The 27,281-nt window shown below is 40.6% G+C and overlaps 3 protein-coding genes and 1 long non-coding RNA gene across 9 annotated transcripts; 3 read left to right on the forward strand and 1 right to left on the reverse strand.

Annotated features, from left to right (window-relative positions):
• The first annotated feature begins 91 nt into the window (after positions 1 to 91).
• Ana3 (anastral spindle 3) lies at positions 92 to 8,148 on the forward strand. The gene is made up of 4 exons (XM_064116602.1): positions 92 to 646; positions 983 to 1,167; positions 1,452 to 6,495; positions 6,696 to 8,148. The coding sequence occupies exons 1-4, from the start codon at positions 601 to 603 to the stop codon at positions 7,454 to 7,456; spliced, it is 6,036 nt and encodes a 2,011-aa protein (XP_063972672.1). The 5' UTR covers positions 92 to 600; the 3' UTR covers positions 7,457 to 8,148.
• A 418-nt stretch (positions 8,149 to 8,566) lies between these two features.
• Positions 8,567 to 20,453, forward strand: LOC135160286 (inositol-trisphosphate 3-kinase homolog). 4 transcript variants are annotated; one of them, XM_064116672.1, is made up of 4 exons: positions 8,567 to 8,771; positions 17,585 to 17,872; positions 18,777 to 19,457; positions 19,684 to 20,453. In XM_064116672.1, the coding sequence occupies exons 1-4, from the start codon at positions 8,757 to 8,759 to the stop codon at positions 19,885 to 19,887; spliced, it is 1,188 nt and encodes a 395-aa protein (XP_063972742.1). In that variant the 5' UTR covers positions 8,567 to 8,756; the 3' UTR covers positions 19,888 to 20,453. The 4 variants fall into 4 exon arrangements, with proteins under 4 accessions (XP_063972742.1, XP_063972739.1, XP_063972740.1 ...); XM_064116669.1 differs by lacking the exon at positions 8,567 to 8,771 and adding an exon at positions 14,409 to 14,672; XM_064116670.1 differs by lacking the exon at positions 8,567 to 8,771 and adding an exon at positions 15,013 to 15,081.
• Positions 20,006 to 21,020, reverse strand: LOC135160329 (uncharacterized). Its single transcript, XR_010298531.1, has 2 exons — positions 20,942 to 21,020; positions 20,006 to 20,868 (listed from the first exon to the last, which is right to left on the reverse strand). It is a non-coding gene; the product is annotated as an uncharacterized LOC135160329 (long non-coding RNA).
• A 109-nt stretch (positions 21,021 to 21,129) lies between these two features.
• On the forward strand, positions 21,130 to 27,275 carry LOC135160262 (mediator of DNA damage checkpoint protein 1). 3 transcript variants are annotated; one of them, XM_064116620.1, is made up of 5 exons: positions 21,130 to 21,360; positions 21,799 to 21,897; positions 22,280 to 23,235; positions 23,740 to 26,032; positions 26,211 to 27,275. In XM_064116620.1, exons 2-5 carry the CDS (start codon positions 21,843 to 21,845, stop codon positions 26,306 to 26,308), a joined length of 3,402 nt encoding a protein of 1,133 aa, XP_063972690.1. In that variant the 5' UTR covers positions 21,130 to 21,360; positions 21,799 to 21,842; the 3' UTR covers positions 26,309 to 27,275. The 3 variants fall into 3 exon arrangements, with proteins under 3 accessions (XP_063972690.1, XP_063972692.1, XP_063972689.1); XM_064116622.1 differs by having other exon boundaries at positions 21,130 to 21,353; XM_064116619.1 differs by having other exon boundaries at positions 21,131 to 21,617.
• Positions 27,276 to 27,281: the final 6 nt, after the last annotated feature.

Below are 27,281 nucleotides of genomic sequence, written 5' to 3' on the forward strand. Positions count from 1 at the left end.
AGAGGGTGGCGAGGGAAGGAGGAGCGACTAGTTAGCGAATAGAGGTTGTCTATTCGCAAAACAAGCTAATTCTACCGTTTGTAGTAAGTCTGTACTCGTTTGTACTGAGCTTCAAATTTTCGCTACTTTCTCATTTTTTTTTAAATAAATAAGCAAAATCCAACATAAGCAGCGACCACAGGCGGAAGACATACAGTACACAGCGCCGCGCACGGCGTCCTGAGGTACTAGTTCAGGTTTTTGCAAAGTATATAGCGTTAAAGCCAAGGCACACGCCAATGTTAGTACTGACTCCGGCGGGGGGAGGCGCCTCGGTCAATTTTGGCAGTTGACGGCAACAAAAAAACTCGTATACTGATAGCCAAGAGGTGATTGCTTTTCGGCAAATGAACTAATTAAGTTGTTTGTACTCGGTTTGTACCCGTTTGTAGTATGCGTAAAATGTTTCATTAGTTTCTAGTGGCTCGCCAAAAGTTATGTTTAGTAAAGGCTCTCATGACTTTTAAAATTGAAATAATTCGAAAATGTCGTTTTCATGAACAGTGTGTTGACAGTAACCTAAAAAAGTAATGTTTAAACTGATCTAACCGCAATGACAGGATGACAAATATCAATACAATTACGAGTCTCCATGTACAAAAATTAGGTGAGGATTAATTACCTGACATTTGCACATTTTTAGAATCTGTCAAAAATTGTAGAACAATAAATAAAAGTGCATTTTTATCTATGACTACAAATTATTTCGAGGTGTTAAGGGTTTGTTAAAAAGCCCGGGAAACTCTTTCCGTTAAATGGTTGACCCAGTCTGTCCTTACTTTGTTCATATTTGCACTGAGGATTGGGCAAAATTTAAATAAAACGGGGTTACAGCATGAAACACTACCGCTTCGCATTGGATGATCGATTCTTTATTCTCTCGAGTCGTGTAGATTTTTTAATTAATTTTTAACAGTTAATAATTTTGATGATCTTATTTCAGCCCATAAAATCGAGGAGATTCGCTGCCGAGCCCTCGAGAGTATAATAGCAAAGTTGGAGCACGGATTCACCTGCAATTGCGATGGAGTCAAAAGAGAGCTCGTTTCAAAACTCTTCAATTGGTTCTCCTTTGAGACAGTTCCTCATCCTGGAAAAGTTCTCGATCTGATTTATTATTTACTATCGGTTAGTAAATCATTTTGTGATAAAAACAATTCAGCATTGAATTCCAAGTTCAAATCATTATGTCCATGCGAGGAGCACAAGGAAAAATTACTTTATTGAATATTCAAAAATTTTCTGAAATAATATAGCAATGTGAATAAGAATGATCCTAATAGTTCCGAAAGAAATATCTTCGAAATGAGATTGGTTGAATGATTGGTTGAATTTATAAAGCAAAAAAAGTTTGCTGTAGAGTCGATGAAAACGAACACTATCGAAGAACCTCACACATAAAAATCTTCCAGCAATACAAGGTCACTCCCTTCGAGGATCCCCGCACGAGGACCGACCTACACCAGCTGAGAGCTCGCTTGTCCCCCGAATGGCACCAGAAGCTCGACCAAATCGAGGAATGTCTTGCCCACCTGCCTCCTTCGGGGGAATCGCCCTCTCCACCTCCGCAGTGTCCGTCATCGCCCGAGCCCACAACTATCACAAACGGAACAATTTCCTCCCCTGTGAACACTCCAGTCTCAAAAAAACTCGAAAACTCGATTCGCTGGCTGGTGATGCCCTGGCAGCCGCTGGTGTCCTCCGACAGAGGTGTCCTCTCGGCAGTGGAAGAAGCCCTCACCAACAAGACAGACTCCAGCCTCATAATCCACACCTGCCAGCTGATCACCAATGTAATGCTCCAAGATTTCCCCGCGGAGGTTTTCCTCCAGCGGCCCTCCATCATCTCGATGTTTCAGAACTTTTTGAAGACCTCCGAGGATTCCGAGGTCATCAGAACCATACTAAAGGCCATTCACAAGCTGACAAGATCCCTCCGCTTCAGGATCTACTATTACTGTGACCCGTGCGTTGCCAACAAACGCCAGAGAGTTCTGAAGGACCAGTCAGCATCGTCCTCAGGGAACTCCAGCCAGGAAGACCTTGAAATCGACGAGTCTGTCCTTCAACTCCAGCAGATGCTGATTCCAAACTATTGCATTGAAATCCTTACAAATACTCTGAGATTACTGAATCATCAGTTGCAGGGGCGACCCTTGGAGACCATAAAATCGGTGGTGGGTGTGTCCTCTGAACTCGTGGACCTCCTGAAAATGAGTTTGATGCCGTCGGTATGGCTCTGCTCAGACAGCCTCTCCTTGAAGATTCATGAGGATCTGAAGACTCTGATGAAACTCCTTGGGGATGTCCTGGAGTTCCTCAGGAGCTATAGCACCATCGACTCCTGGAGAATTACGTATTTGCAGCTCCTCTCGATCACCATCAAGTTACTGTCATCATTGGTCCCCCTGGAGGTATCAGATTACGTCCTTCCCGGAGCATTGAAGATGTCTCTAGCTGTTGCTCTCATGGACGCCCCAATATACCTCATTCACTCAGGATTACACTCAACCCTTCAGGAATACGCGAAACATTTCCGAGGGAATGACGAGATGGAGTGCTTCAGGATGTTTGAAGAGACCAGGCTCATTGCAAAATCTTTCAAAGCTGCTGTTTCTCTCTTAAGGTCTTCTGGGGATGAAGACATCGTCAAGAAGATGTACCTCTCTAAGGCGTCGTTGGAATATCACAAGGACTATTCAATTATCAAGACATATTTTTCAATTCTCCAGACATTTAATAACTTTAATCCACCGGACAAGTCATTGTCTTCAAGGCTGTTGTTGACCTTGATGGCTCATAGAAACGAAGAGATCAGATTGAAGACATATGGAGAGTGCAGTTCTTTGGTCTCCGCGGCTTTAGGAGTTGAGAGAACCAGGGGAAGGTTTCCCTGGACATGTATTTCCTTCCTCTTTGATAAGAGCATTCTGACGGAGATTATCTGTCACGGAATGAATGATAACGAACGAATTAAGACTTTGGCTGAAGATATTTTAATATTTCTGGTCAAGGGCAAGTTTCAAATGGGGGCGACTGGGTGGGGTTCTTTCCTGGAGGCACTTTATCCAGTGTTTCCTCTCCTTCAAGCCTTGGCAGAGACTGCCTCTCCTCTGGGCCAGTGCATTGGCAAGATGCTGGACCCCGACATGTACAAAGAAATCGGTTTAACGTACCTCGAAGTGCTGAAGGGAAATATACGATTGTTGTTCGCTGCGGATGGATCCATTCGTGAGGAGAGTATCTTCAGGTTGATTTACCTTTTGGGTATGGAACAAGATTCGTCATCGAAACGACCTAGACTGTCATCCCTTCATGGATTACCACTGAGTTCTCTTCTAATTCTGGAACGACAATGTACGTTCAAGAAGCCTCAGGGCACTTACGAGCGCAGCAATTTGTCATCAGTCCTAGAGATGTTAAAAATGCCAAATGTAGAGCCTAAGGTGAGGAAGTCTGCTCTCATACAGGTGTCCGTCATGCTGACCGACACATCCCTTCATAAAATTTTTATAAAGGAGAAGGGTCTTGAGACAATTCTCGAGATCTTTGAAAGGTCTTTACTAGAAAACGACTTCGAGAACTACCCAGATTCTGTTGTTCCCATTGTATCCATCCTCAAACTTATCACTTCAACCCAACTATCAGTTCGTCATCAACTCTCAAACGACATCAACATATTCACAAATGTTTTAAGAAGCCTGTTCCTGTTTCCAAATCACGAAACAATCAAGCTCGATACATCGCAACTGCTGTTTCTTTTGCTATTCCACGAGCAAATGATGAACATTGACATTATGATTTCACTTCCTGAGGTAATCATTGCTAGGATGAGAGTTCCTTTCGTCTGCAAAGCTCACTGGAAGTTCAGTATCCATCGTAAAGCTGAGGATTCGCTGGTCTGTTCCAATAATCCCCTAGCTTTAACCTTCTTGAGACAGGTGTGGTCATGGGAATGGAATAACCAAGAGGACATTCTCTGGTCCATGTGTGAGAACGTCAACAATTCTCAGGTTGCTGATGATCTGAAGATTAGACCGCAAGAGCTGTCGACCCTACAATATTCATCGATCCGATTTTACACGCAACAACAACTCTTCAACATTAAAAATTCAACGACTCATGAAGAAGTCACGTGCGCCCTAGACTACTTGTGGATGTACATTAAATTAGCGGATCTCAATGGCTATGAAAAGAATCTCATTAGCTTTATGTTAATGCCCTGGGCACAATCGTTCGAACGCTTCTTATTGTCTCATCCCACTAGTAAAGAGGACTGCTATCTCTTTGTGGAAATTCTCAACTTCCTAAATATTCTCATGACAATTACCAAAGATCCCGGGATCATCCTCTGGATATCGAAAGCCACAAGGCACATGACAAAGTCCCTCTCTGATCTGTTGAGAAATCTAGACAAAAACTATCAGAATGTTCATCAGTCACTCCTGAAGCTAGTTCGGACCTGCATCAATCTCGAAAGATACCAATGTCACGAAGAAAGTGATAACAATCTTGAGGACTTTGTGGAGATAATCGTTTCAAATCTCTGTTCAAACGATCAACAGCACTTCTACAATCTAGCTTACCTCGATTGGTTGCTGAACTGTTTGACATACCTGACAGGTGATTCTAAGTGGAAGAAGATGCAAAGCAATAAGAATCTGGTATCAACGCTTGGAAACTCCCTCATGGAACTGATAGTCTCCTTCCATGGAAACGGAGCTGTTAGCTTCATGGGTCTCTCCATCACGAAGAACTCGATAATATGTCTGAATCATCTCCTCGATCACATGGAGACTAAAGTCGCCTTCTGGTATGACAACGGAAGAATCATTAACTGGTTGCCAACGTTGTGGACAAATAGGGATCCATTGGTGAGAGCTTCTGCTCTGCAGCTATTGACTGGCCTTGTCCGAGTACCCCATAATGGTCAGAACCTCCTGCACGCCCTCGGGATGGCCCCCAGTGAGCTCTGCCAGACCCTCATCAGAATCGTCGTCAACAGGGAAGAGTCCTGTATCGTGCGGGAGAACGCTGCAATGGCATTAGCACACATCGTAAAGAACTCCAAGTGTTCGTCGTTTAACTACTGCGATTCTCTGAGATCCAACGCCATTATCATCTACGTAGAACAGGCAAATGTTTACCACGAGATTAGCCTCTTGTGTTCAAACTTGTACTTGTCAGCGACTCTAGAACCTCTAGAAGAACCTTCCAATATCGAGAACTTGGAGACATCCAGGTCTACAGCGCCCATGTCAGTCCTTCATTACTATAATTGTCATGACGAACTGTTGATGCTGTCGGCCAAGGATTCAATGGACGATCTTCCGGAGTTTGTGACGACTCCTTCACTAGTGACAGCCATCTGCAGTCTTCTCAATAACCTCATTGTCGTGGGGGAGGGAGAGGTTGTCAGCAAGATTTATGAGAGTTCTGTTGAGAAGTACCTCGTCAGCTGCATCACAGCCATTCCTAAAGGAATGCGAAGCCCTCAGCTCTACGAAGTTCTCCAGATGTTCACAAGCATCTGCATTGTTCTCACGAATTGTATCAGCCATTGCGAGGAATTCGCCAGTTCTATTAGCTTTTCTCCGGACTTTTTGTATCTCTTGATGAGTTTTCTGAAGAGGGATTGCGAGTGTCGTGAGATGGAAATGAGGAAAAGGTTGTGGATTGAGATTTTCAACTTGATAAGTGTCTTATCTCTGACAGAAGGACAACATTTCGAAGCGATCAAGACTGCCGTTGAGGTGGCAGATGCACAGACAATTGTTTTCGCGATTTGCCTCGGGATTGAGGATGGAGATGGCGAGCTGAGAATGAGTGCGATAGCTTGTCTAGGTTTTTTATTGGGGCAGGGGATCGAAGAAACAGATCTGATTGGCGATGCTCTTGATGAAATGATTATCAGGGGTGATGAGATGGAAGATAAGCTACAGCATATGCTGGTTGGGGCAAAAGAGTCCAATTCTGCTGGCAGAGCTATCGATGGAAGGGAAACGGCTGGAGCTAGAATCTGTGGAGTATTGATGCACTTGATGATTGCGCATAACTATTCAAATAGTACAAAAAAGAACAGGATTTCGAGGGACAAAGATCTGATTATGGGGACCCTGGCGAATCTCCTTTGTGTGAGCGAGGAGGCCAAGGCTTGTGCTGTACGAGACAAGTTGGGACAGACTTGTCTGATGATCCTGAAGGAATTACACCATCAAATACACAGGAGTAATTCTAAGAGGGAAAAGAATCTGGGGCCATTGCTAAATGATACAACCAAAGTCCTTGTGCTGTTAATGAATTTTGCTTATGGGAGTGCGGAGGTGAAGAGAAGTCTGGCTGTAGCAGGGGTTGCCAATATGGCGCATAAGCTGTGGGTGTGGATCTCCTTGAACGATGATGCTCTTCTTGCGGCCCTAAAGATGATCGCGACACTGACCACCGACTGCCCTGAAGGTATGTATGCGATGTTTAGTAAATAGGTTTACTTATCAGGAGAACCTTCGGTGGATAATGAATTGGCCGAATTATCGTATCTGAAAATATCACTGTGTATCCTCTCCTAGAATCACTCGATCCCCGGATAAAGGATCTATAATAATTTCCACCATCAATTTCTCCTTAAAATAATAGTCCTCTCATCTGTTGTTCCACAGCCGCGCAATCAATGACTCTCACAACGACCCTTCCAGGATCCGGTCCGCGAAGGACCCCGAACACAGTGTCCCTCCTTAACGTGATAATTCATCTGGTCTCTCAAGAGATCGACAAGGCAAGTCAATCCTTCGACAACCATCGATTGCACTTTGCCTTTCACATCCTCAGAAATTCGGTTCACGTCCACGAGTGTCGTGTGACCATCTCCAAGAGCAATCTCCTCCAGTTCTTCACGAAAATTCATCCCTTAACAACAAAACGAAATAAACCCTGGCCACTTATCGAGATTTATTGCCTAGAGTTCTTGATAGACTTTACATATTTTGAAGAGGGACAGACGTGCGTTCCGAAGTTCACCGATGCCTTTGAGGTCCTCATACAGCTGTCGAAATGTCCCTCGTCGACGCAGAGGATCTTGGCTCTCTCGATTCTTCGGAATCTAGGGTTCAATGTCTCCAACAGACCCAGGATCCTTTCGTCTACTGAATTTATCGATCTTTTACACTGGATTTTGAAGAACGGTAGCTTCAGTGAGATAGGAGTGGCTGGATCAATCCTCTGGTCTCTAGTGGCTAACAATCAGAAAGCAAAACTGATTGCCCGAACTGCTGGATTTGCTCAGTCCCTTCAGGAGGTGCTGGGACGCTTGTCATTGGACAAAATGCCTGATGAGAATCAACAAAGGGACCTTGCCAAGATGATTCAGTACGTCATCAAGCTCATTAAGGTTACCGATACCAAGTACAACCTTCACGACTGAACTGAACAAATTATAATTATATTTGTAAATAGGGTAAATGTATATTTGTGACCGTTTTATGGCCGAATTATTACTTTAATAATGTAATTTGAATTTTCATAGATTTATTGTTCAATACTTTCTGGATCGTTACGTTAACAAGAAACGACTCAAGAGTTAATGATGAGAATATTTCTATGGCCCATCGAATATCCGGTAAAATGTTCTTTAAACTTCACTCGTACCGGATATTCGAATTGGCTTTTTCCTGTTACGTTCCACCACTTCCTTAATTAAGTATCTATTCCAGCTCTCGTGATTAATTGTTATCGAGCTCAATCAATTGCTATTCATTCATTGAAATCATGTGACAACGTTCAGCGCATCAACTACGCGAGAGAAAAATGGACGATCGGTTTTTTTGTTGAAGACTGGGATAAATTTAGAAGTTTTCTGTGAATAATGATCGAGCGATGATTAGGCAGACGTCAATGGGGGTATTAATGCTTCAGTTAGGTGCGTAATTCCACGAAGTCATTCACTTTCGGCTGAGAATTCTTGCAACAACCTTTTCTCCATCTTTCAGTAGTTAATTTTACACCGGAGGACTCCTAAAACGTTTTCTCAAAATGATCGCAACGCGTTTCCTTAGAATCTCTCGATGAGTTCAGTTTCTTAAAGCCGGAAGAAATTCGTCCGCACCCCATGCCTCTTAAAATGTCCTTGATCCTTCACGAGATCCATCTACATGTTCGTATATTCACGATTAATGTCTCAAACCGAATCATCCTCATTCTATCCATAAGCGCCTCGGAGGACTCTCTCCCCGAGGAAACGATAATCATTTGCCTCTGACGCAAAAGATCGCGTGAAAAAAATTTAATGAAAAAACTACTGAGTCGACACAGATGCTACAATACACCACTGAGTTTATCCAGATGCTACGCTTTCACTACAAAAGCAAGGAATTGAAGAAGAAAAAAAAATGTTGACAGCGAACCGGAAGAATGGAACAGACCGAGGGAATGGACTCGAACGCCTGCGATTATTCATCTTGAAGTGTAAAAGGTGGAGGAAAGAGGCGGCGATGAGTCGTAGTTGGTATTTCGCTGGGTTTTGTTTTTAATGAAGCCCCAGTCCGTTCAAGTGCATCCTCGCAAGCACGTGTTAGCATTTGTCAACAATTCAAACAATACAATTTCTTCGGCATCATCATGATACTGCAGTGACAAGCTTCGTCCAGATAGGATAGCCAAGAGCAGAGTGGGAACTGTCGTAAACTCATTCAGACATATCAACGAAGGAGGAGGTCGAAGAATTGATGCGCTACAGAAATGTAAGGCATGAAAATTATCAATTTTTTATCATTCACTTCGCTCTGTCCTCAACATCTCAGAAACTATTGCAGATAGCCAGGCACTCATCGGGACCTTTTTTGTAGACTTTTTTTTGATCTATAGAAAAGGTGCTTATGATATTTTTGTCATCTCCTCGGGATTTGAAGATATTCAGTGAAAACTTGAAATGAAACGGGAGAAATCCAACATTTTTGTGATAGTTAAAAATGGTTGTTTCTGTTGCTTCTCCTCGTGTGAATTTCATCGTCCTCAACAAATCAAATATAAATATGATCACATGATTTTCGGGCAAAATTATCAGATCGAAATTAAGTGAAATCCCACCACCTAACAGCTAATGAAATTAACAATATTATTAGATATGTCTTTTCTATGTCCCCCTTTTCGCCGTACAAAAAATATTATAACAAAATCTATCTTCTTCGGATTCTCAGATGTCCATCAACAAGTTCTCTGTATTCTAATTCAATGACTTTCCACCCCCGGGTGATCGAGTGATTAGCTAACGATTAAATCTTCTTAATAATTCTCCCACAGTCTATAACCCATTGATTCATCCAATATATCCTGAATTCAATGAATAGATGAAGGCACACGTACCGATTGGGTATCGACTTGGGCGCGTTTATCCGCCCGTTCAGTTTTTGGTCACGTGGTATCGGATGGATTTGCGTCAATGCTGACCTCCGGAGCTTGGTATCCACGCATACCAGCCAGCTCCCCCGTTCACCCGTAGTGGAGACAAACGACTCTTAATGGCCTCTCAGAGGCCTCAGCTCTCTCTTGCCCACTCACTCTCATTTTTTTTCATTCGTCTCAATGATCCTCATTATTTCGGGATTTTTCGGGGGCACGAGGTGGTCAGGGATTCTCCACTATTTCAAGGAGGGGAGGAGCGAACTGTTATTGAATTATCACGGGAGACCTATTTATTTATACAAGTTTGCAGGATATGAGGAAAAAAATATTCGGAATGGATAATGAGCTCTCAAGGTGCACCTTGAGAAGCTAAAAAATTCATTCTCATGAAGTGGTGCTCCTTTTCCAGTTTTTTTGGTATGTTTTGATTTGGATTCATTGGAATTTAGTCCTTGGGGGGACGAGGGGGAGGGCTATGGCGGGGAAAACTGTTTTTGAGGGATACACCAGGTGCTAGGGAGATTGGAAAGTCTCAGTTTGGTGATGGTGATAGCGATGGTGACAGTACTTGATTGCGAATTATGCAATTGAATGTTACATCCCCCGAAAACGACCTGGGGAAAAGGCTTCTAGCTTGCGAAATCAATTCAACGCTTCCTTGTCGATTTCTGCTAATCTACTCATCCCATTGATGTGGAAGAATGTATCATTGATCCAGGCATTGGAATTATGACGACAGAAGAGTGGTTAAGAAAGAGACGATGGGATATGAAATTAGTGAGAAGGAAAAGCACAAATGTGGAGCTACTCCGGGAAATATGGTCAATAAGAAGTCGGTATCTGCTCTGTAATTTCCAGGGGAAATGTGGTTGCGTGAAATTTTTCGGAATTATATTTTTTTCGTGTAAATGTCATGAAAGCCAAATATCAATCCATAGTTAGTTAAAGCTATTCAGTTGAGCTTTCGCTGAGGTCGGATAGATTTTGGGTTCATTTAATTGTATTACCACTCGTAGTTTACCAATTAAATTGAATCCAATTAAATTCCAAATTTAATTAAATTTGTGAGAGAGTCATATCTTTTTACTTGAAATAGTAAAGAGAGTACGAAATTTTTTAAAACATAGGATCATACGTAATTGTTACCTGAGATACCTCAGGATCGTGTGTCCTTATCGAACGAAGACATCTCGATCACGTTTTCATTCTCGTTGACGTTGAAGCAGACTCGTACTTCATTCCATAGTTTCTCCTCACATTTCTTTAGTTCCTCACGATTCACCGCAATTACCATCTGGGTGCGTCTGGAAAATCCTCAAGGAAAATCCGCTCTCTTCAGTGCACATTGCACCATTGTTTACTACAAATAGTCGCACGTGTCATTTAAATAGTTAATGAAATTCCATGGGTAACACGTATACTCGGTATTTCGCACATCGAGTCTGTTGTCTGGGTCATGAATAAACTGAATACTTTCTTTCGTACCTGTTAACTTTGTTGTTTATATTTTTTATACATGAGTTGAAAGTCATGTGTACGGTCTGGTGACGCACGAATTTGCGGACGATCAGTTTATTGTACTTCTCCGTTTGTAATTCATTTAATTGGATTTTGTAATTCCCGTTTGTTTGGAATTGGGGCTCCAGAATTTGTACTCGAGGTGTGAATTTTTTTGAAGTCGAAGTTTGATCAGTGGTTCAGGAGAATATTTTGCACGAAGACCAGTATTTATTTACTGGATAAATATTTATGGATTATGAAATCAAATCGGACAATTTAAGTGACAGTATCGTAATTTTTTATAAGTGACTCCAGTAAACGTTTAGGATCTAAAAAAAAAACACGTAATTTGAGGTAGAAAGTACGCGATAGTTCCATAAAATGATTATGTACCATTTGGGGAGCGTTCCATCCTTTTACTGGACCTCCCTTAATTTTGATTTAATCATTTCCCACAGTTTTAATTAAATTATTATTTGTAACACGCAATCGACTCTCTAAAAAATGTGATAGTGTGAATTTCATTATCTCCCTTAGATTAGGAGATATTCCTCGAAACCTGAGCTGAGGTGAATTGACGTGAACCATTTCACCGTTTCAGTACTAAATTATGGTGACACAAAAAAAAGAAATTCAGCACTGGACATTCAGTATGAAAAATATGAGTCTGTTGAATTTCTCGACGTACGTCATACCATTCAACGTATTATATGTACGGATATCCCAGTGATTCCGACGAAGCCGAATTGGCGCATTCCTCGGTGAGAGTTCTCGTCATCATTCGAGTGTTAGTGAATTCTTAAGGTAAAAGCAATCAGTTTGTCCGGTAATGACGCAGGCGTAAATCTCACTCTGGCCATTCCCTAAAAATAACGTCAGGAGGGTATGGGAAAGAGAGATTGACGGGACTAGCGACCGGATATGAAAATTATTGTGCTCTCCGGAGCCTCAAGCGGCTGAAATAATGAGCGAACATCGTCATAATTTAATTAGTGTCGTTACAACCTCTTCAACATTTTTCCACCGATGATTATCAAGCTAGAGCCGAACTCCATAACATCAGCAGCACGAGAGACTCAAATATTTGCTCTCCAGAAAATATAATATAAACATGTCCTCGTGATTTTATTCAATTTTCAAACACTCCTGACTAGAATTAGAACGACAAGGGGGAAGTTTATGATTCAAGTCATGCACCGAATCGAATGACGTACGTGTCGCCCCTTAATCGATTACTAATTGCAAAAATAGAATCAGTCGTAGGAAATGAAAAACCATCGAAATTAGAAATAAAACAGAGCACGCATGCAGATATGTTCAGAAAACAACATATTCTCACGATTCATTCGATTTTGAATCACTATCAGGTAAAATTAGAGGATCTTAAAGAGCCAAAGATTACAAAGCTTCTGTGCACAAGTGACAAAGTCACTCAGATAAGTCCAATCATCGAGGCAATGTTTAACAATAGCATTCTTTATTTTTAATGCTAACGATTTTCCGAGACTTGATCTATTTCTCCTCCTGCCTTCCCACGCAATAATAAATTATTAAGCCCGGCTAAATATTTTTTGATAAAAAAAATCATCAAATCCAAATGAAGAAATTGTTTTATTGTGAGTAAACGGCCAGTCGGGCATGAATAAATAATTTATTTGCATCAGATAAACATTAATTAATGGTAAAGAAACATGGTTTGAATGCGAGAAAAACTTTGAAATGAAATAGTCTTTATTTCTGGTTGTATTTCAATAAACTTCATTTGAATCTAATAAATTATTTTTATGAGCGCAGTGATGGTGTTATTATCGTCATTTACATGCGTAAAGACCGGGGAGGCTCAGACTTATTTCCAATCAGGCCAGCCACAAGCAAAGATATAGCAATATTCACTCTCTCGTTTTATTACTTTGATTGATGTTTTGGTTTAATTCATTTTGGAGCTTGCCCTATCATTGTCAATTTATCTCGTACATTGGATTGTCGTAACATCCGTTTGACGTACGTCCACTGATAACGAAGCGACTCGCGCCTTCCTGTCGCACCGTTGTGCGTGACTATAAATAACAGAAAATTGCCAAAGTAAATCCATCTTGCGTTGAGACTCAATAATTCACTTGAAATGTTCAGTAAACAAATTGTGTACGAGGTTTCAATGTAACGATGAGGTGTGATTTTTTAAACAATTTGTTGAGGATTAGGGAGAAGTGGATTCGGTTGTAGAACATATTTTTTATTTTTTTACTTGTGGAAGTGTGAAATTTTCAAAATTTGTGAGTTCAACTTGACGAAGAATTGCTTTAGATGAAAATTTCATTTCAAGAAAATAACTGATGAATTTTGTTATGTAAAAAATTATTATGAATTACAGCCCTATGGTTCACTTATATAATTCAATGTATAATGTATTTCAATCGATCATCGTTATCGATCGTATGAAAACAATAAAACTGCGTCACAAAATATTGTGTCTCTTCCACGTACATAAAATTAATCCCATATGTATAGCTTTTCTGTATTGACGTTGCAAATGCGATAACATTTGGGGTTGTGCAAAGAATAAACGAAAAAATACTCAATTGCTGTTGTTCCTCGATTACTTGAGATTGTAAATATAAATCAGTCCGATGAAAAACGTCAGCGATTGCTTATAATTTCGAAACTTTACCGGTTACCCGCACATAGACAATACAATTTCATCAGCTCTTGTTGATGAATGTAGATTGACACCACGTGTTAGCCCTCCGACAAATCATGATTTCTATGAAAGCCAATAGCATTTCGATTCAATGACCCTGTAGAGTCATTGAAGAAAGTCAATAAATTATGTGAGATCAATTAAAACAGAAGCATCATTCTATTTTCGAAGAATAATATTCATCAGATAATTTTTGCTTGAACGAATGACAAATTGTTGAATAAAAATTCTGGCGAAAATATGTCACAGTTCTGAAAATTAACAAATTCATTGAAGTTATTCATACAATTTCTGATAAATGATTCATCGTTTTAATGAGAAACATTTTGTACCTCATTGATGAGTGCTGCACTCCCTACCGTTCTATATGAGTAATTATAACAACAATGAATGTGAGAGACTGTTATATAATTTATGCATAAGTACAAATTTCGTATATAGAAATATTAGAATCATCGTTTCTTCTCCAATGAGTAATTATTATTCGTGAAATGATTTGAGGGTCTGGAAGCCTCAATATCAATAAGAATAAATATAATTGATGCGATTAACTGCTTCCTCTGAATTTTGTTTTCTTCAAAAAGATGTGTCATGTCTGATAATTATTTTCTAGAAATTAAAAATAATGATCAAACATTCGCCTCTGAGTCTGAATATTATCATCAATATCGTAAGCGCCAACTCACACACGTGTCCCAAGCCCGTTCTCACGATTGTCGTAAGTGGGAGAAGTTTTGCAGCCGATAAAATGACGTTAGCATACTCTTTCCAATTCAGTTGTCTGTGGACAACCACAGGAGAAAACTTTCTCTCATCTTAAATTTATTCTGTGCTCGTTTCAGATAAGTGTACAGTTGTTGAGTGATATCAGGGTTCGTTCACCTGCGCGAGGTGTCTTGACGTTTATTAAAAATCATAAGTAGATATGTCTAGCACTGTCTGCCATGCGCCAATGCCCCCCAGGATCGAGGCATTTACCACTAGACTATGTTTGAGGGCTGTGGACCAGTACGAGAGACTATTCCAGACTCATTTCAACAAGGTATAGGTCCCATTCGCATGTGTTCAGTGGGGATCGATATCAGGGCTTTGGACTTTTAGTGAAAACCTTTAGGAATTCAACTTGTGGAGATTGAGTTGGAGAGTGATTGCGTGGAAATTTCATTTGTTCAATTCCCGCAACTTTAATTCAATTTTTTTTTCTTTAGTTGACATGAAAAATTAGCTGAAATGACTCTTCCAATGGGGGAAAAAATGGTCGCTAAAAAGTGGAAGAAAAAAAATTTGCTGAAACAATGAAGTTATTTGATGAGTTAATTGTTTAGCTGTAGAATGGTTCAAGTTGTCATAATTTTTGGTGGAGTTTTTGAGATGTATCTCCAAATCTAACGGAGATAATGGTATTTTCATTACGACCTTTCATGAAGGGCGGATTTAGTGCTACAAAAAAGGTTATGATAAAAATTTTTGTATCTCCCTTAGGTTTCACGATATTTGTTTAAGAGTGGCTAGCAAAAAAAAACACCGTTGGATGGTTTTATCGCTTCACCACTGAAGCATCGAGAACACTAACAATTATTGCAGTTCATTTTCGTTTAGATGTAAAATAGAGTAAATTGCCCAGTAATTCCGAAATTTTTTTATGAAGTAATGTACATTGTTATAGTGCAAGTTGTTTGAGCACAGAATTATTATCATTTAAAGGTCAGTTTTCAGCAGATTTTGCTATTCCTATAATAATAATATCAGTGACTAATATCAGCTTTTTTAAAGGGATTAACTACTCGAAACTCTCGGAGGATTTATCAGTTCTACTTTTTATACGGTTTTCCGGATTTTTTTATTCAGTCATTGCGGTCACGTTTACTTTGAGCTACTCTGGAGAATGTTAACGGTCCTTTAGTGCAATGTAGGTTGATTCCTCCTGCATGTGTGTCAGTACGTGGGTGGCGGGCAATTGTTGATTTGCGGAAATTAATGGGAACACGCGAAGATAATTGACATTTGCAGAATATTTGTGTAAAGCCAAAGTGGTTAATTGTGAGGAGTGTAACTTGATGATTTCGGTAATTGTGAGATGTTTTTGTTGATCGAAAAATTCTATGTGAAAAGTGGTTCATTAAATTTTATTTTTAACCCACTTGTCATTGGGATAATTGAACATTAAGAGGAGTCAGTTGAAATTATATTTTTATGAAATCGAAATGTATTGAACGTGGATTATCTCTGTAATGGAGTGGCTTCGAGAGCTGATGATGAAGAGCTGCAAGAAAGTTAAGGGTTAAAATAGCCCGTCCCTTTTTTTCCTCCGTTTGACCTCAAGAATAATTTACCCTCAACTAGAGCTGTTCTTAAACCCGTTGTTGACTCTCAATACCACTTGACCCTTAACTCAAAACTCAGTGAGCTATCGCCCTTAACATTCCAGCATCCAATAATGAGAGTCATGAGAGAAGCTCCAAAATAAACTCCAAAAAACATAACTGAACATTACAATGCAAAAAACAAATCTATGACGCCTTTCAATTACCTCGAACCGGCAAATGTAACTCAACAAATACGACTTGAGACCCTTATCCGCAGTCTAAATATGCTCTAGATAAAAGAAAAACGATGGTGGAGAGCATCGAGGGGGCAGAGAGAGTGACAGCCGCGTGTTTGAGATTAATCGCACTGACGTAAATGAAACTTGTGGATTATCAGACAGTCAATTGGACTGACAACTCGTGTAATATTGTTGCAAAACGAGTTTTTGGGGCCTCATTTATTCCATCCTTCTCAGCATCCTCGTTCATGATCGTTAATCTTTGCACAGCATAATCTCTGCGTTATTTATGTCGCGGTGAGGAAACAGTTCATTAAAAAAAAATGTTATCAGGCGATCTAATCAACAAGCAGTTTCGGCACTTTCGGATTTTATTATCAGCCCCCGAGAGCATTGCAACCGATTCGATAATTTATTTTCTCACTTCTTATTGTTCATTTTATTAGCAAATTCAAAAGTTTCTCAAAATAAGGAAGTATGCCCTTCTCACATATTCCAGCGGAAGTGACCTGTATTTCCAAATTTACCTTCGAGCTAAGGTCCTTGACAGAGAATTAAGTAATAAACAATAAACAATATTTTTGTGCAGAAAAGGTGAGATGATAGTGAGGGATTTTTTTTATTTTGTTCCGTCCATATCTCTAAACAAAACTTTCTGGTATCCTGAAGGCTGATTGAAACCATTTGAAAATTTTTATTTTTGTTTGGAATTAAGAGTCAAATGCTCTTGAGCATAAAATGCCCATTGAGAATAGTTCTATGGAAAGGTAAAATGATCTTGAATGTTAAGTGGCCCTTGAATATGTTTAATGTTGAGGGTGAAATGATTTTAAGGATTAAGCAAATTTTAAATGTCAGATGAACCTGAATTCAAAACACTCTGGACGTCCTTCACGAAGCTTCCGACTAAAACCAGAAAACTCGTTCTTTTTTTTAATGAGAGGCAAATTGTGTGGAAGGTAGCACAACCCTTATGGTTTTGGAGGTGCAGCTCACACTAATCATAAGGGTTTAATCACGTTTTTACGGAAAGTGATGACCCACACGAGGTATATAGCTCATTTAACACAGAAGTGATGAAGCTAATACTTTGAGTTGAGAGACAAATGATTATAATCGCCAGTCTCAGAACAGAATGTCTTTAAGTGTTTACTTGAACGTAACAACAGAAAATTAAGGAATTAAGGAATCGAATTCCCTTGGAAGTTGAGCAGACCGGAGGTTCAATTCGCAATGGGCCTAGGGATTGTTTGTTTTCGAAATTTGCCACAAATCCTAGGATATCTCAGAGAAACAGAACTAAGATATTACAATAAATTTTCTTTGACTACTGCGCCCTTTCACTGTTGAGCCCTTGCTAAAAATAATTTGATGTACGAAAAGTCTACAATTAATCCCATTAATTGCAGCCAAATAAGAGCCAGCGCGGCCAGCAAAGGGTGAAACAGCAGAATGACCCCTCACCAACTAGACAAGATCGAAAAGACCCCAGCAGGGATGCCGCAGGGTCATACACAGCCATTAGCGCTTTTCGTCAGTGGCGAAAAACCGAGCGCACGATCATCATGGGCAACAGGTCATCAAAAGCCTCTAAGCGACTTGCTCATTCTCATGCCCAAAAGATGGAAGATTTTCCACTTGTTCTGTCAGATACAACCATGCCTGAGGAGGATTTGTCGTTGAAATTTCTTGCCCTAGTAAGTTAAATCAGTAATTTTTGCTATTTATCAAATTTCTCTGCACTCATTCGATAAATACCAATAAGTAGAACTTTGGGGGATAAGAATTCCCAGGCTAAGCCATTGTTTGGAAAGCAATTCGTTTCAACAAATATCAAACTTTCAAGACATGTAAATGATTTTAAAAATACTCGATAGACTGAATAATAAATATCTCATTAATCTATTGCTGCTGAAGGATTATGTTTCTTGATTCTGTTAAGGGTTGGATAAATGCCAGGTTTAAACTACCCTTGAAATAAGGGTCAAGTAATCTTGAGAGTTTACTGATGATGATAGTTGAAGAAGTTGGAAGGGAATTTATTTTTTAGTGTTTAAATATCCCTCAATATTTTTAATTAAACGTATCCTTCAAGCATCCTAATTGAAAATTCATTTGTGTATGGTGCCCAAACAACACTCCAAGAGGTTCGCAACCTGAAGGTCAATTTTCAAGGACCTTTCCAATTTACTGTTTATAAATTTCCGTGAACTAATCGATTCCTGAAATTTTTTTTGAATTAGAAAATTTAAGTAAATTAGGTCGAAAAGGTAGTAAGGTTGAAACATATCCACGGATAAGAGTCAGACTATTTTCGAATGTCCAACGACCAATTTGAAGATTTAATGCTTTACAATAATAAACACTTTTAGAGGTTAATCACGGAGACAACATCCAAATATGGGGGTCATTGAACCAGTTCAAAAGGTTTAAGGGTCAAAGAAACTTTGCTCAATACCATTGGCATGAAACGAGAGTGGCTTGACCGAAATAAAAAAGTTTTGTGAATTGCTCCAAATAATGGTCGACCTATTGTTTATCATAATTATTAGCTTTGAAATGAAACACATATAATCTCTAACTTTTCTCAAACTTCCCCAGCATGCTCTAGATCTGACGGCCCCGGCAAGCGACGTTCTTCTGAAGAATCGTCTAAAATCCTGGTTCCAGCTCTCAGGTCATCCAGACGTTTTCGCCCCAGCCGGTCCAGGGACTGTCTGGAAGCGTCGAACAGGGGGAGCCGAAAACACAGAGCGAACGGTCTACGAGGCCCTCTCCAAGGACAAGCAATTGAGTTGTTACGTTCCCCAATTCTATCGAGAGGTCGAGTACAAAGGAGACACCTTCATCGAGCTCCAGGACCTTCTGTTTGGGTTCGACGAACCACACGTTATGGATATTAAATTGGGAACGAGAACTTTTCTGGAGTCCGAAGTTTCCACAACAGTCCTGAGGGCGGATTTGTACGACAAGATGATCGCAATAAATCCTAATGCTCCGACGACCACTGAACACAAAACTAAGACAGTGACGAAGATGAGGTACATGCAGTTCAGAGAGGAGCAAAGCTCTACCTGGAGTCATGGGTTTAGGATCGAGGCGATGAAACTACCTGGAGGACCTCCAATCACTGATCTCAAGACTGTACGGAGTCATGAAAGTGTTACCGATACAATGAGGCTTTTTTTAGGGGATAATCAAAGCGTCTGCAAGATGTTACTAGAGAAGCTGAGGGACTTGGTGGCGACAATCGAGGTGTCCCCGTATTTTCAAACTCATGAGGTTTGTCTCAGACAGATGTTTGACTTATTAGTTTTTGTTTCCAAATGTTCACAAGCTCTGTAATCCCCCCTCCCCCCTCTCCCCCCATTTAATGAAGTTATACTGAAATGACTATCGGTAACATCATTCTCATCAGGACTTAAACATCAAAACAAGTTCAGCTTATTATTAATTATAACAAGAAACCGAGCGGCCTTCAATAAATGTCATTATCATTTGTCAACAGGTAATAGGTAGCAGTATTTTCATGATCTATGACAAAGAAAAGGTCGGTGTCTGGCTTATAGACTTCGCCAAGACTTACCCAGTGCCTGATGGTAAACGACTCAATCATAGAACACCCTGGGTGGAGGGAAATCATGAAGAAGGATTACTCTTTGGTCTGGACAATCTCATTTCCATGCTCGAAGAAATTCAGGCCACCTTGTGAGAGGAGCTTTAGTCATCGATCATGACCTCTCGAAGAAATGCCCGCTATTCCACATGAGTCAGCTGCCACCGAAGTCTATAAGCAAAATTGTAGTTAATTGTTGAAAGGAGGGGAACACAAATTGCGTCGGTTTTTTTATTCATCAAGAAGAGAATTCGAAGATTAAAATCTAAAAAATTATCGAAGATCAATTATCAGTACACAGACATAACTCAAGTAATAGAAAGTGACTTTGAAGTCATGGAGGAGCTTTTGACAATTCTATATATAGAAAAAATGCAATCAAAATTAAAAAAAAAAACAAAAATAAGACGATTTTGTGTTAAAACTGACATAGTAGACTCACTGTGCTTAAGTAAGTCACTGAAGAATGTACAACAAACAATTTTAAGTTGTGACTTTGTTTAGAACTTTTTAAAAGAAAATTTATGTCTAAGAATGCCAAAAAAATCAGCTGCTTTTTTATGTTTACATTGTAGCGTTAAGGTTTATATCGATTGATGTACAAAGGCTGCCTAATGATAAAAAGTATTATGTACGACATACAATTTTTATATCAGACCGAACATCTATAGAGTCAAATTATTTAACCCACTCATACTACATTAATATTGAAATAAATGAAACTGACTTTTAGATAATTCGCTAGTCGAAAGACTCCAACTTTATTGTCTTTTTTCAATGGGTATTTATGACACTTGTTTGTTGATTTCAACATAAATTAAACTATATGTGAGCCATTATTACTTTCATTCTACCCCCCACGATCTTTCGAAAAAAACGTAAAATTTCCCTCTCACCATCACAGAGCGACAAGTGCTCATTAATCGCCAAAATCAATTAAGGTAAATATATTCCACAATTGTTACCCCATTAAAATAAATTGAATCGTAATATGACGAATAATACGAATCATTGTACTTGAATACATTAACATTTCAACTAAAAATTGACGTAAGTGAACATTTTCACGATGTTTTTCTGGAAAAAACTAAATTCTTGTTAATTTAAAAACCTTTTACGATGAAGATCCATAAAAAATAAATCTACCAACCCTCTTCCAACTTTCTTCCTAACCCCAATTTCCCGCCAAAAAAAAATTCCAACAGAAAGAAAAATTGCCCGACTTTTCCGCAAGTTGTCGCCACAGTCGCCCCGACGCTGCTGCGCGCGTTCCAATGTCTGCCTTGCGTCCCTGACGGGAAATTCGCACCGGAACATACCCGGGAAAAAAATAATACGCCACGAGCTCCCACCAAATTCACAAATCCCCCGAGACTTCTCGGAAACCCGTTTCCACGACAAGAAAAAATCCCAAAACTGTGAAAATCATTTGAATACGTGCTGAAACCGTCGGAAAACGCTGCAAAAAGTTGGGTATTGTGAATACTAAAGCGGAAGTGAAGCCGACGTAGCCCCTGGGGTTGCGTTTGGGAATTCAACGATTGCACCGAGGCCAGAGAGAGGTGGGAAGTGAGTGCCATCTTGGATTGAGTGCGAGGCATCGGCGGCTTTTTTCGGTCTTTTCATTGACAAGTTTATTAATCGTTGAGTTTATTGATACTGGGGAGGGAAAGACAAAACTGTTGGTTTAAATCATCGAAAATGCTATTGCACGAGGATTATTGTCCCTTGGTTATTGACGGAAGAATCCAGCCAGTTGAATACTAACCCTTTCAGTGCATTCCAACCACGTCTCCAGGGTTGTGAGCAATAACTTCGGCATTGTTGTACGTTATTATTGGATTTATGGGATTGTTCGATTGATTGTTGGGTTCTGTGCCATTTTATATTATTAGTGTGATGAGGGGAGGGGGGATGGGGTTCGATTCGGAGTGTTGGAGATGTTTTTGAGGGTTGGGGGGGTCTGGTAATGGGTTCGAGCTAGTGCTGATGGGCTTTTGGTTGCAGGAATCGAAGAGGTGACTCAAAGAGGATTGGACGTACTGGGCAAGATGGAGGGTGACGATGGCCCTGTGGTCATCAATAACAATCCCAGCGTGATCAAAGGTATGAGAGTTTGGCTTTCGTGGGTTCAGAGATGACAAGAGTCCGTTGTTGTGAACGAGTATTTATTAATTGGTGGACCCCTCGTACTGAAAGGCAATGCATGCATTATCCTGGGAATAAACCAATTTTTGACTGATTGGAAGATTTTCATTGAAAATCAAACAAATTAAATCTAGATCCTAGTCATTCAGATATTCCACAATCTTCCTGTCTCTAAAGAAATCAAACAGCTGCATTCTTTAGAAATTCAGATCACGAAGAAAATCAATAAATGTATTAAAAAATTCTTCTCCAAAACTTGGAAACGCCATTTTTTTCTATTTTTGAGGGCGGTTTGATGATGAAACCATTTTTTTAAATCTAATGGCAATAACAATTGCAGCTGCTCAAGAGGAAATGGGCCGTTTGGACGTATTGGTTTGCGGTCAGTGCCACTCAGTATTCCACTTCATCGAACAGTTTCAGGAGCATCGCTCAAAGGAGGGTGTCTGCTCGAAAACCTCTCACTTTCGTGATAATGGTAACAACGAACAAAAAGCCCAGGTATGGGCATTCCTTCTGTGGAAAGACTCCCAGATCCAGCAGGAGGGCTCAGACAAGGATTCCTCCAACTCCTGGAAGCTTTACCAGAAATGGTGCAAGATGGAGGCAAATATAAGAGAGTCATGGGTGACAGCTGGCAAGACAATTCAAAATTTCACGAGAATCAGTAATGCCAAGATGCAAGAGGCACCACGTCAAATGCAGACAGCAGATGGAATTAAATCGACTGTTGTTGTACGAAAAGTAATTAGAAATGGTCAGCCCGAGGACAGTGATGCTAAGAAGACGACTAAAGTGGATCCAGCAAAGCCAGAGCCTCAGCAACAATCATTCCTGGAGAAAAAACCCATCCAACCGCGTCCCAAGACCATTGTTAAGCCTAAAACAAAGCCAGGGAAAATGCCTGGGGAAGAAGAAGAGGAGAATCAAGAGGAATTCGCTGTCGAGAAGATCATGGCAAAACGATACAACACCAAGAAGAAGTGTGCTGAGTTCCTTTTGAAGTGGGAGGGCTATCCCACAGAGCAAAACTCGTGGGAGTCTGCTGAGGTTGTCAACACTTGTAAATACCTCCTGGAGGAGTTCGAGAGAAATTTGGCGAAGCAGAAGGAACTAAAGGAACTGAAGGCTCAACAGCAGCTGCAGATGCAGCAGCAGGGAACTGTTACGAAAATCGTAGCCAGACCTAACATTCAGAAGACATTGATAAAACCGGAGATCGGCAAACCTGGACCTAGTACTGCTGCTCAGACTGTCCGACCTATGAGATCCAGCAAGTCGAAGGCGATGGATCAGGTGATTTTTTTTTGTTTTTTATTACACTGGAAGATATTTAATGATATGGGCTCATTGCTTATGCAGTTGAAGAATAAATTTAAATAACAAAAAGCTTGAGAGGAATCCCGTGCGGTTTTAGAACTGAAATTCTAACTCATAAAAATAATTTATTAGCAATCAAATATGTTTCACGTTTTCTTACTAAGCCATTTATTTTGGTAATAGATTTTTGGAAAAAACGACTTTTGTGCGGTGTTTTGCAAGGGTCACGTTGCTTTTGGAATCACGCGAGTCTTCAGGGAATTTGAATTTGGGGGCCAATTACTTTTTAATGTAAAGACCCTTTAAAGAACATTAGGATATGAGAGTTACATGTTTGCTACGATTAAATAAGTCCTTAAGATTGTTTCATGTTGGATTCAAAATAGTCCTGAAGATTAAACAACTGAACACGTCCTTAACAATTACAATCAGGTCTATAAATCTCACTTCAAAAATTTCATGAAATACCACTTTATCCAGGTGAAGCAGTGGTGTGGAACCATGAAGGATGAAGAGAGTGATCTCCTTGGAAAAAGAAGAATGGAATCAACTGATTCTGACTCTGAGGACGCGACCGCTCCTAAAAGAGCAAAAGCTGATACTGGAAGTGATGAAGACTGGACTGGAGAATCTGAGGAAGAGAGGCTCATGGGAAGGAGTGATGTCATTCAGAGGGCATTCAACCGGGCGAATGCCCAATCCAATGGCTCCAACAAGACTGTTGTGACAACGTCCGAAGTTGTTACTGGACAGACTCCAGTGTTGGTGGCCAACGCGAAGGGAGTGGTCAAGGTCGATCCCAAGCAGATGGGAGATTTGTCGTCTGGAGTTTACGTGCTATCAAGAAAGGAGGGAATCATCAAATTGGATTCAACACCCACTGGAAAGATCTCGGTGAAGGGTACCTCTGGTGGCCAGGGGGTCCTCATGGTTCAGAACAGAGAGGGTGGAACTGTTGTCAGGAAGCAGGTGCTCTCTGCCACACAAGCGAATTCAATCACACCAGTTAAAGTCGTCTCGAAGCCTGATGGAAGCCAGGTCGTAACTCAAATGAAGGTCATTGCAAAACCAGTCACCCCTAAGGCACGCCCATCTCTCCCGGGAAAAGCCGAGCCCATAAAGATCCAACCAAAACCCGATCCCACCCAGATCCAACCAATTCACCTGGTGACAACAGTTCAGCAGCAAGTGGGCATTCAGCCCCGTCTAACCCCCACTCCCACAATCCGCCCGACTCCCCAATCTCCTCAGACGCCGAAGACTCCGGACTCCCGTCCCCTACTTCCCAGGCCGACAATTCGCCAGGCGACCCCCACCAGTGTCCTTGGTGTGACTCAAGTGCGCACTCCAGTCCGAGCGCCAACACCAAAGATTTCGCCTCAAACTCAGCCACGTCTAACAAAACGAATAATTGCAGCCTCTACTCAAGGACCCCCGGTCAGGGCAAAATACACAGTCGTGAACTGTCAATCAGGACCAGTAGTAAAAACCCTTCCCTCAGTTCCTCATCCTTCGAAAGCCCCGCCAAAGCCTCCAACAAAAGCCCCCCAGAGTCTGCTATCCCCCCAGCAAAAGCTATTAATGGCGAAACGCAAAGCTCAAGAGGCTGCTGGAGTCGTTGGAGGAATAAAGCCCCCGGGTAGAACTCTGGTAACACAAAACAAACAAGTGCCAAAGGCTCGGGGAAAAGTTCCAGTAGCGCCTCAAGCATCAGTGAAACCTAAAGAAACCAAAATAGTCGAGAGTGATGGCCTTCACATGGAGTTCCAGGAGGTTGGCTCGGAAGATAGCTCTGAGGAGCATGAGACACCAGCTCCACCACCTGAAGTGGAAACAGCACAACAAGTCGAGCCTGAGAGTCCCAGACCCTTCACTCTGTGTCCTTTAACAGGAAGGATCATTGGGCCTGATGGTGAGCCCATGGAGACTGTTGATGGTCCAGAGCCTGAACCAGTGAGTTTAGCTACTACTGCTGAGCTGCAGGCTGTTGTTACACCCGTCACCAGTGCTGGATCAGTACCTGGGGATGCTGGTGGTGTGAATGTCACTGAGACTACACCAACAACGACCGAACTGATTTTACCTACTTTGGAGTCATTGAGTGAAACTGGAGGGGTAATGAGGGTGGAAATGAGTCCTGGTGGCACCACCGGAACCATTGTCCAAACAGATGGAGGTATTAGTCTATCTAGCGTTGGTGCTAGTAGTGATCTGCCCTGTCTCGATGATACTGTCACAACTGCTGCGAGTACCAATGTATCAACTGTTACGACAGTCACTGAGGACCAAGGAATCGTCACTGAAGGTGTCACCATTCCTACAACTTCAGTATCAACAGCTACACCTGGTGAAATTACTCCTGATATTAAGGAGGAGGAGAGGAGGGTCGAGGATCCATCGAATCTTGTTACAATCACTGGGGAGGATGGGGTAGTTTATCAGGTAGCTGGACATGCTGAAGATGGACAGACGTTGCTAGTGACTCGTGGAGCTGATGGTGAACAACAGTGTGTTTATGTTACGACGGATCAGCAAGGAGAGGATGGCTCGGTACTGACATTGGATCATGCTGTTGCTGAGGCTGTTGCGCAGCTCATTCCTGATCAGGTTAATTTGGGATCGCAGTTCTATGTTAAGGAGGGAGAAGAGGCTACTGGGGAGAATCAGGTGGTTATGTCGATTATGGAGGGGAGTGGAGCACAGAGCGCTGAAGACCCAGAGGGACAAGCACAGGTCGTGGCACAAGTTGTACAGGCTGATGATCCATCTCCGGGTGAGCACTTCATCATTTGTTTGTTTTCAACTTCTTTTTCATTTGCTCTGTCTCACTATATGTTTCTGTTATTAGTTACTTCCTTTTTTTACACTTTTCCTTCTATTTTTGTTGATTGCTTATTGCGGTCAATTGTGCATATTGCAAAAATAATTTTTTCAATAATTAATTGTTCCAGGTGGCACAAGAAGAGTGGTTCTTCTCCTCCCAGATGGCAACCTGATGATGACAGAAGTGGATGAAGAACAATATGCAGCCCTCGAGCTCGATAAATGAGACAACATCTCGCCACAAAAATTACGTGAGGACTAAATCTGATGAATAATGAAGAAACAAATTTTGTCGATGTATATATGTAAGAATGTTTCAACCTCGTACCTCGAGGGAAAAAAGAGCCCCAGGGAGAATTTTTTCACCACCTAGACTGTGCAGGTACAAAGCCCCATCCAATTGAAATGAACACAAGAATAAAAAAAGACAATTGATCATTTGACGAGGGTGACAGACATCTGAAGAAATCCCACAGAATGAATGAAGTAAATTCATTAATCTAGGCACTAGATTAAAAAAACAGGAACGTATTCTAGACGTTTATGTTTCAGTGTATAAGGTAAAACTGTTATTTCTTGAGTTTTAATTTTTACTGAATAGTGATTATCATTAAAAAAGCATAACAGATATCATAGAGTCCATCACTTTGCAGATAATAATTGAAGGAGGTTATTTAAGTTGAGATGAGGGGGATGTATTTTAAGAGAATTTAGATATCAATCAGAAATTTTATATATTTTCAGAATAACACCAGCTTGAGGGTAACGTTGTTGAAAAAATTCATCCATTAAATTGATTTTTTGATTTCATTCAGGTTCATAAAAAAAAATAATGATGAAATGAAAGATTTGAAATTTATCATCGCAGCTGGTGGCACAAAGTTCAACTATGAATTGAGGATTAAATATTTGTAGAATGGTATGAAACCAAGGATTACGTTCTTAGGAAGGTAATTGCCCTCTCCCGATTAAATTAATGAATCAAATAAATCGATAAGTCTAGTTACTCGATTAATCAATCTCTTTCTTGGTCTTTGATGATTGTGGGAGGGTTTAACTGGAGAGAGATTAAACGAAATGTGAACGATATGAGTGAGTGTGAGTGTGAAAGTTTCAGTGAGATTGAGGGATGGAGACTTCTACATAAGCATAAACGATGTACGAGTATAATAAATTCATTCTTACACGAATAATCGGAT

The sequence above is a fragment of the Diachasmimorpha longicaudata genome, chromosome 3, assembly GCF_034640455.1.
Source record: "Diachasmimorpha longicaudata isolate KC_UGA_2023 chromosome 3, iyDiaLong2, whole genome shotgun sequence".
In the NCBI taxonomy this organism is placed as follows: Eukaryota; Metazoa; Arthropoda; class Insecta; order Hymenoptera; family Braconidae; genus Diachasmimorpha; species Diachasmimorpha longicaudata.

Coding starts and splice junctions, on each gene's coding strand:
- LOC135160286 (XM_064116669.1), top strand. CDS start 14,556: ATGTCTAGCACTGTCTGCCATGCGCCAATGCCCCCCAGGATCGAGGCA. Junction 14,673..17,584: donor TCCAGACTCATTTCAACAAG/GTATAGGTCCCA, acceptor CATTAATTGCAG/CCAAATAAGAGCCAGCGCGG. Junction 19,458..19,683: donor CGTATTTTCAAACTCATGAG/GTTTGTCTCAGA, acceptor ATTTGTCAACAG/GTAATAGGTAGCAGTATTTT.
- LOC135160262 (XM_064116620.1), top strand. CDS start 21,843: ATGGAGGGTGACGATGGCCCTGTGGTCATCAATAACAATCCCAGCGTG. Junction 21,898..22,279: donor CAATCCCAGCGTGATCAAAG/GTATGAGAGTTT, acceptor TAACAATTGCAG/CTGCTCAAGAGGAAATGGGC. Junction 23,236..23,739: donor AGTCGAAGGCGATGGATCAG/GTGATTTTTTTT, acceptor CACTTTATCCAG/GTGAAGCAGTGGTGTGGAAC.
- Ana3 (XM_064116602.1), top strand. CDS start 601: ATGACAAATATCAATACAATTACGAGTCTCCATGTACAAAAATTAG. Junction 647..982: donor TCTCCATGTACAAAAATTAG/GTGAGGATTAAT, acceptor ATCTTATTTCAG/CCCATAAAATCGAGGAGATT. Junction 1,168..1,451: donor TGATTTATTATTTACTATCG/GTTAGTAAATCA, acceptor AAAATCTTCCAG/CAATACAAGGTCACTCCCTT.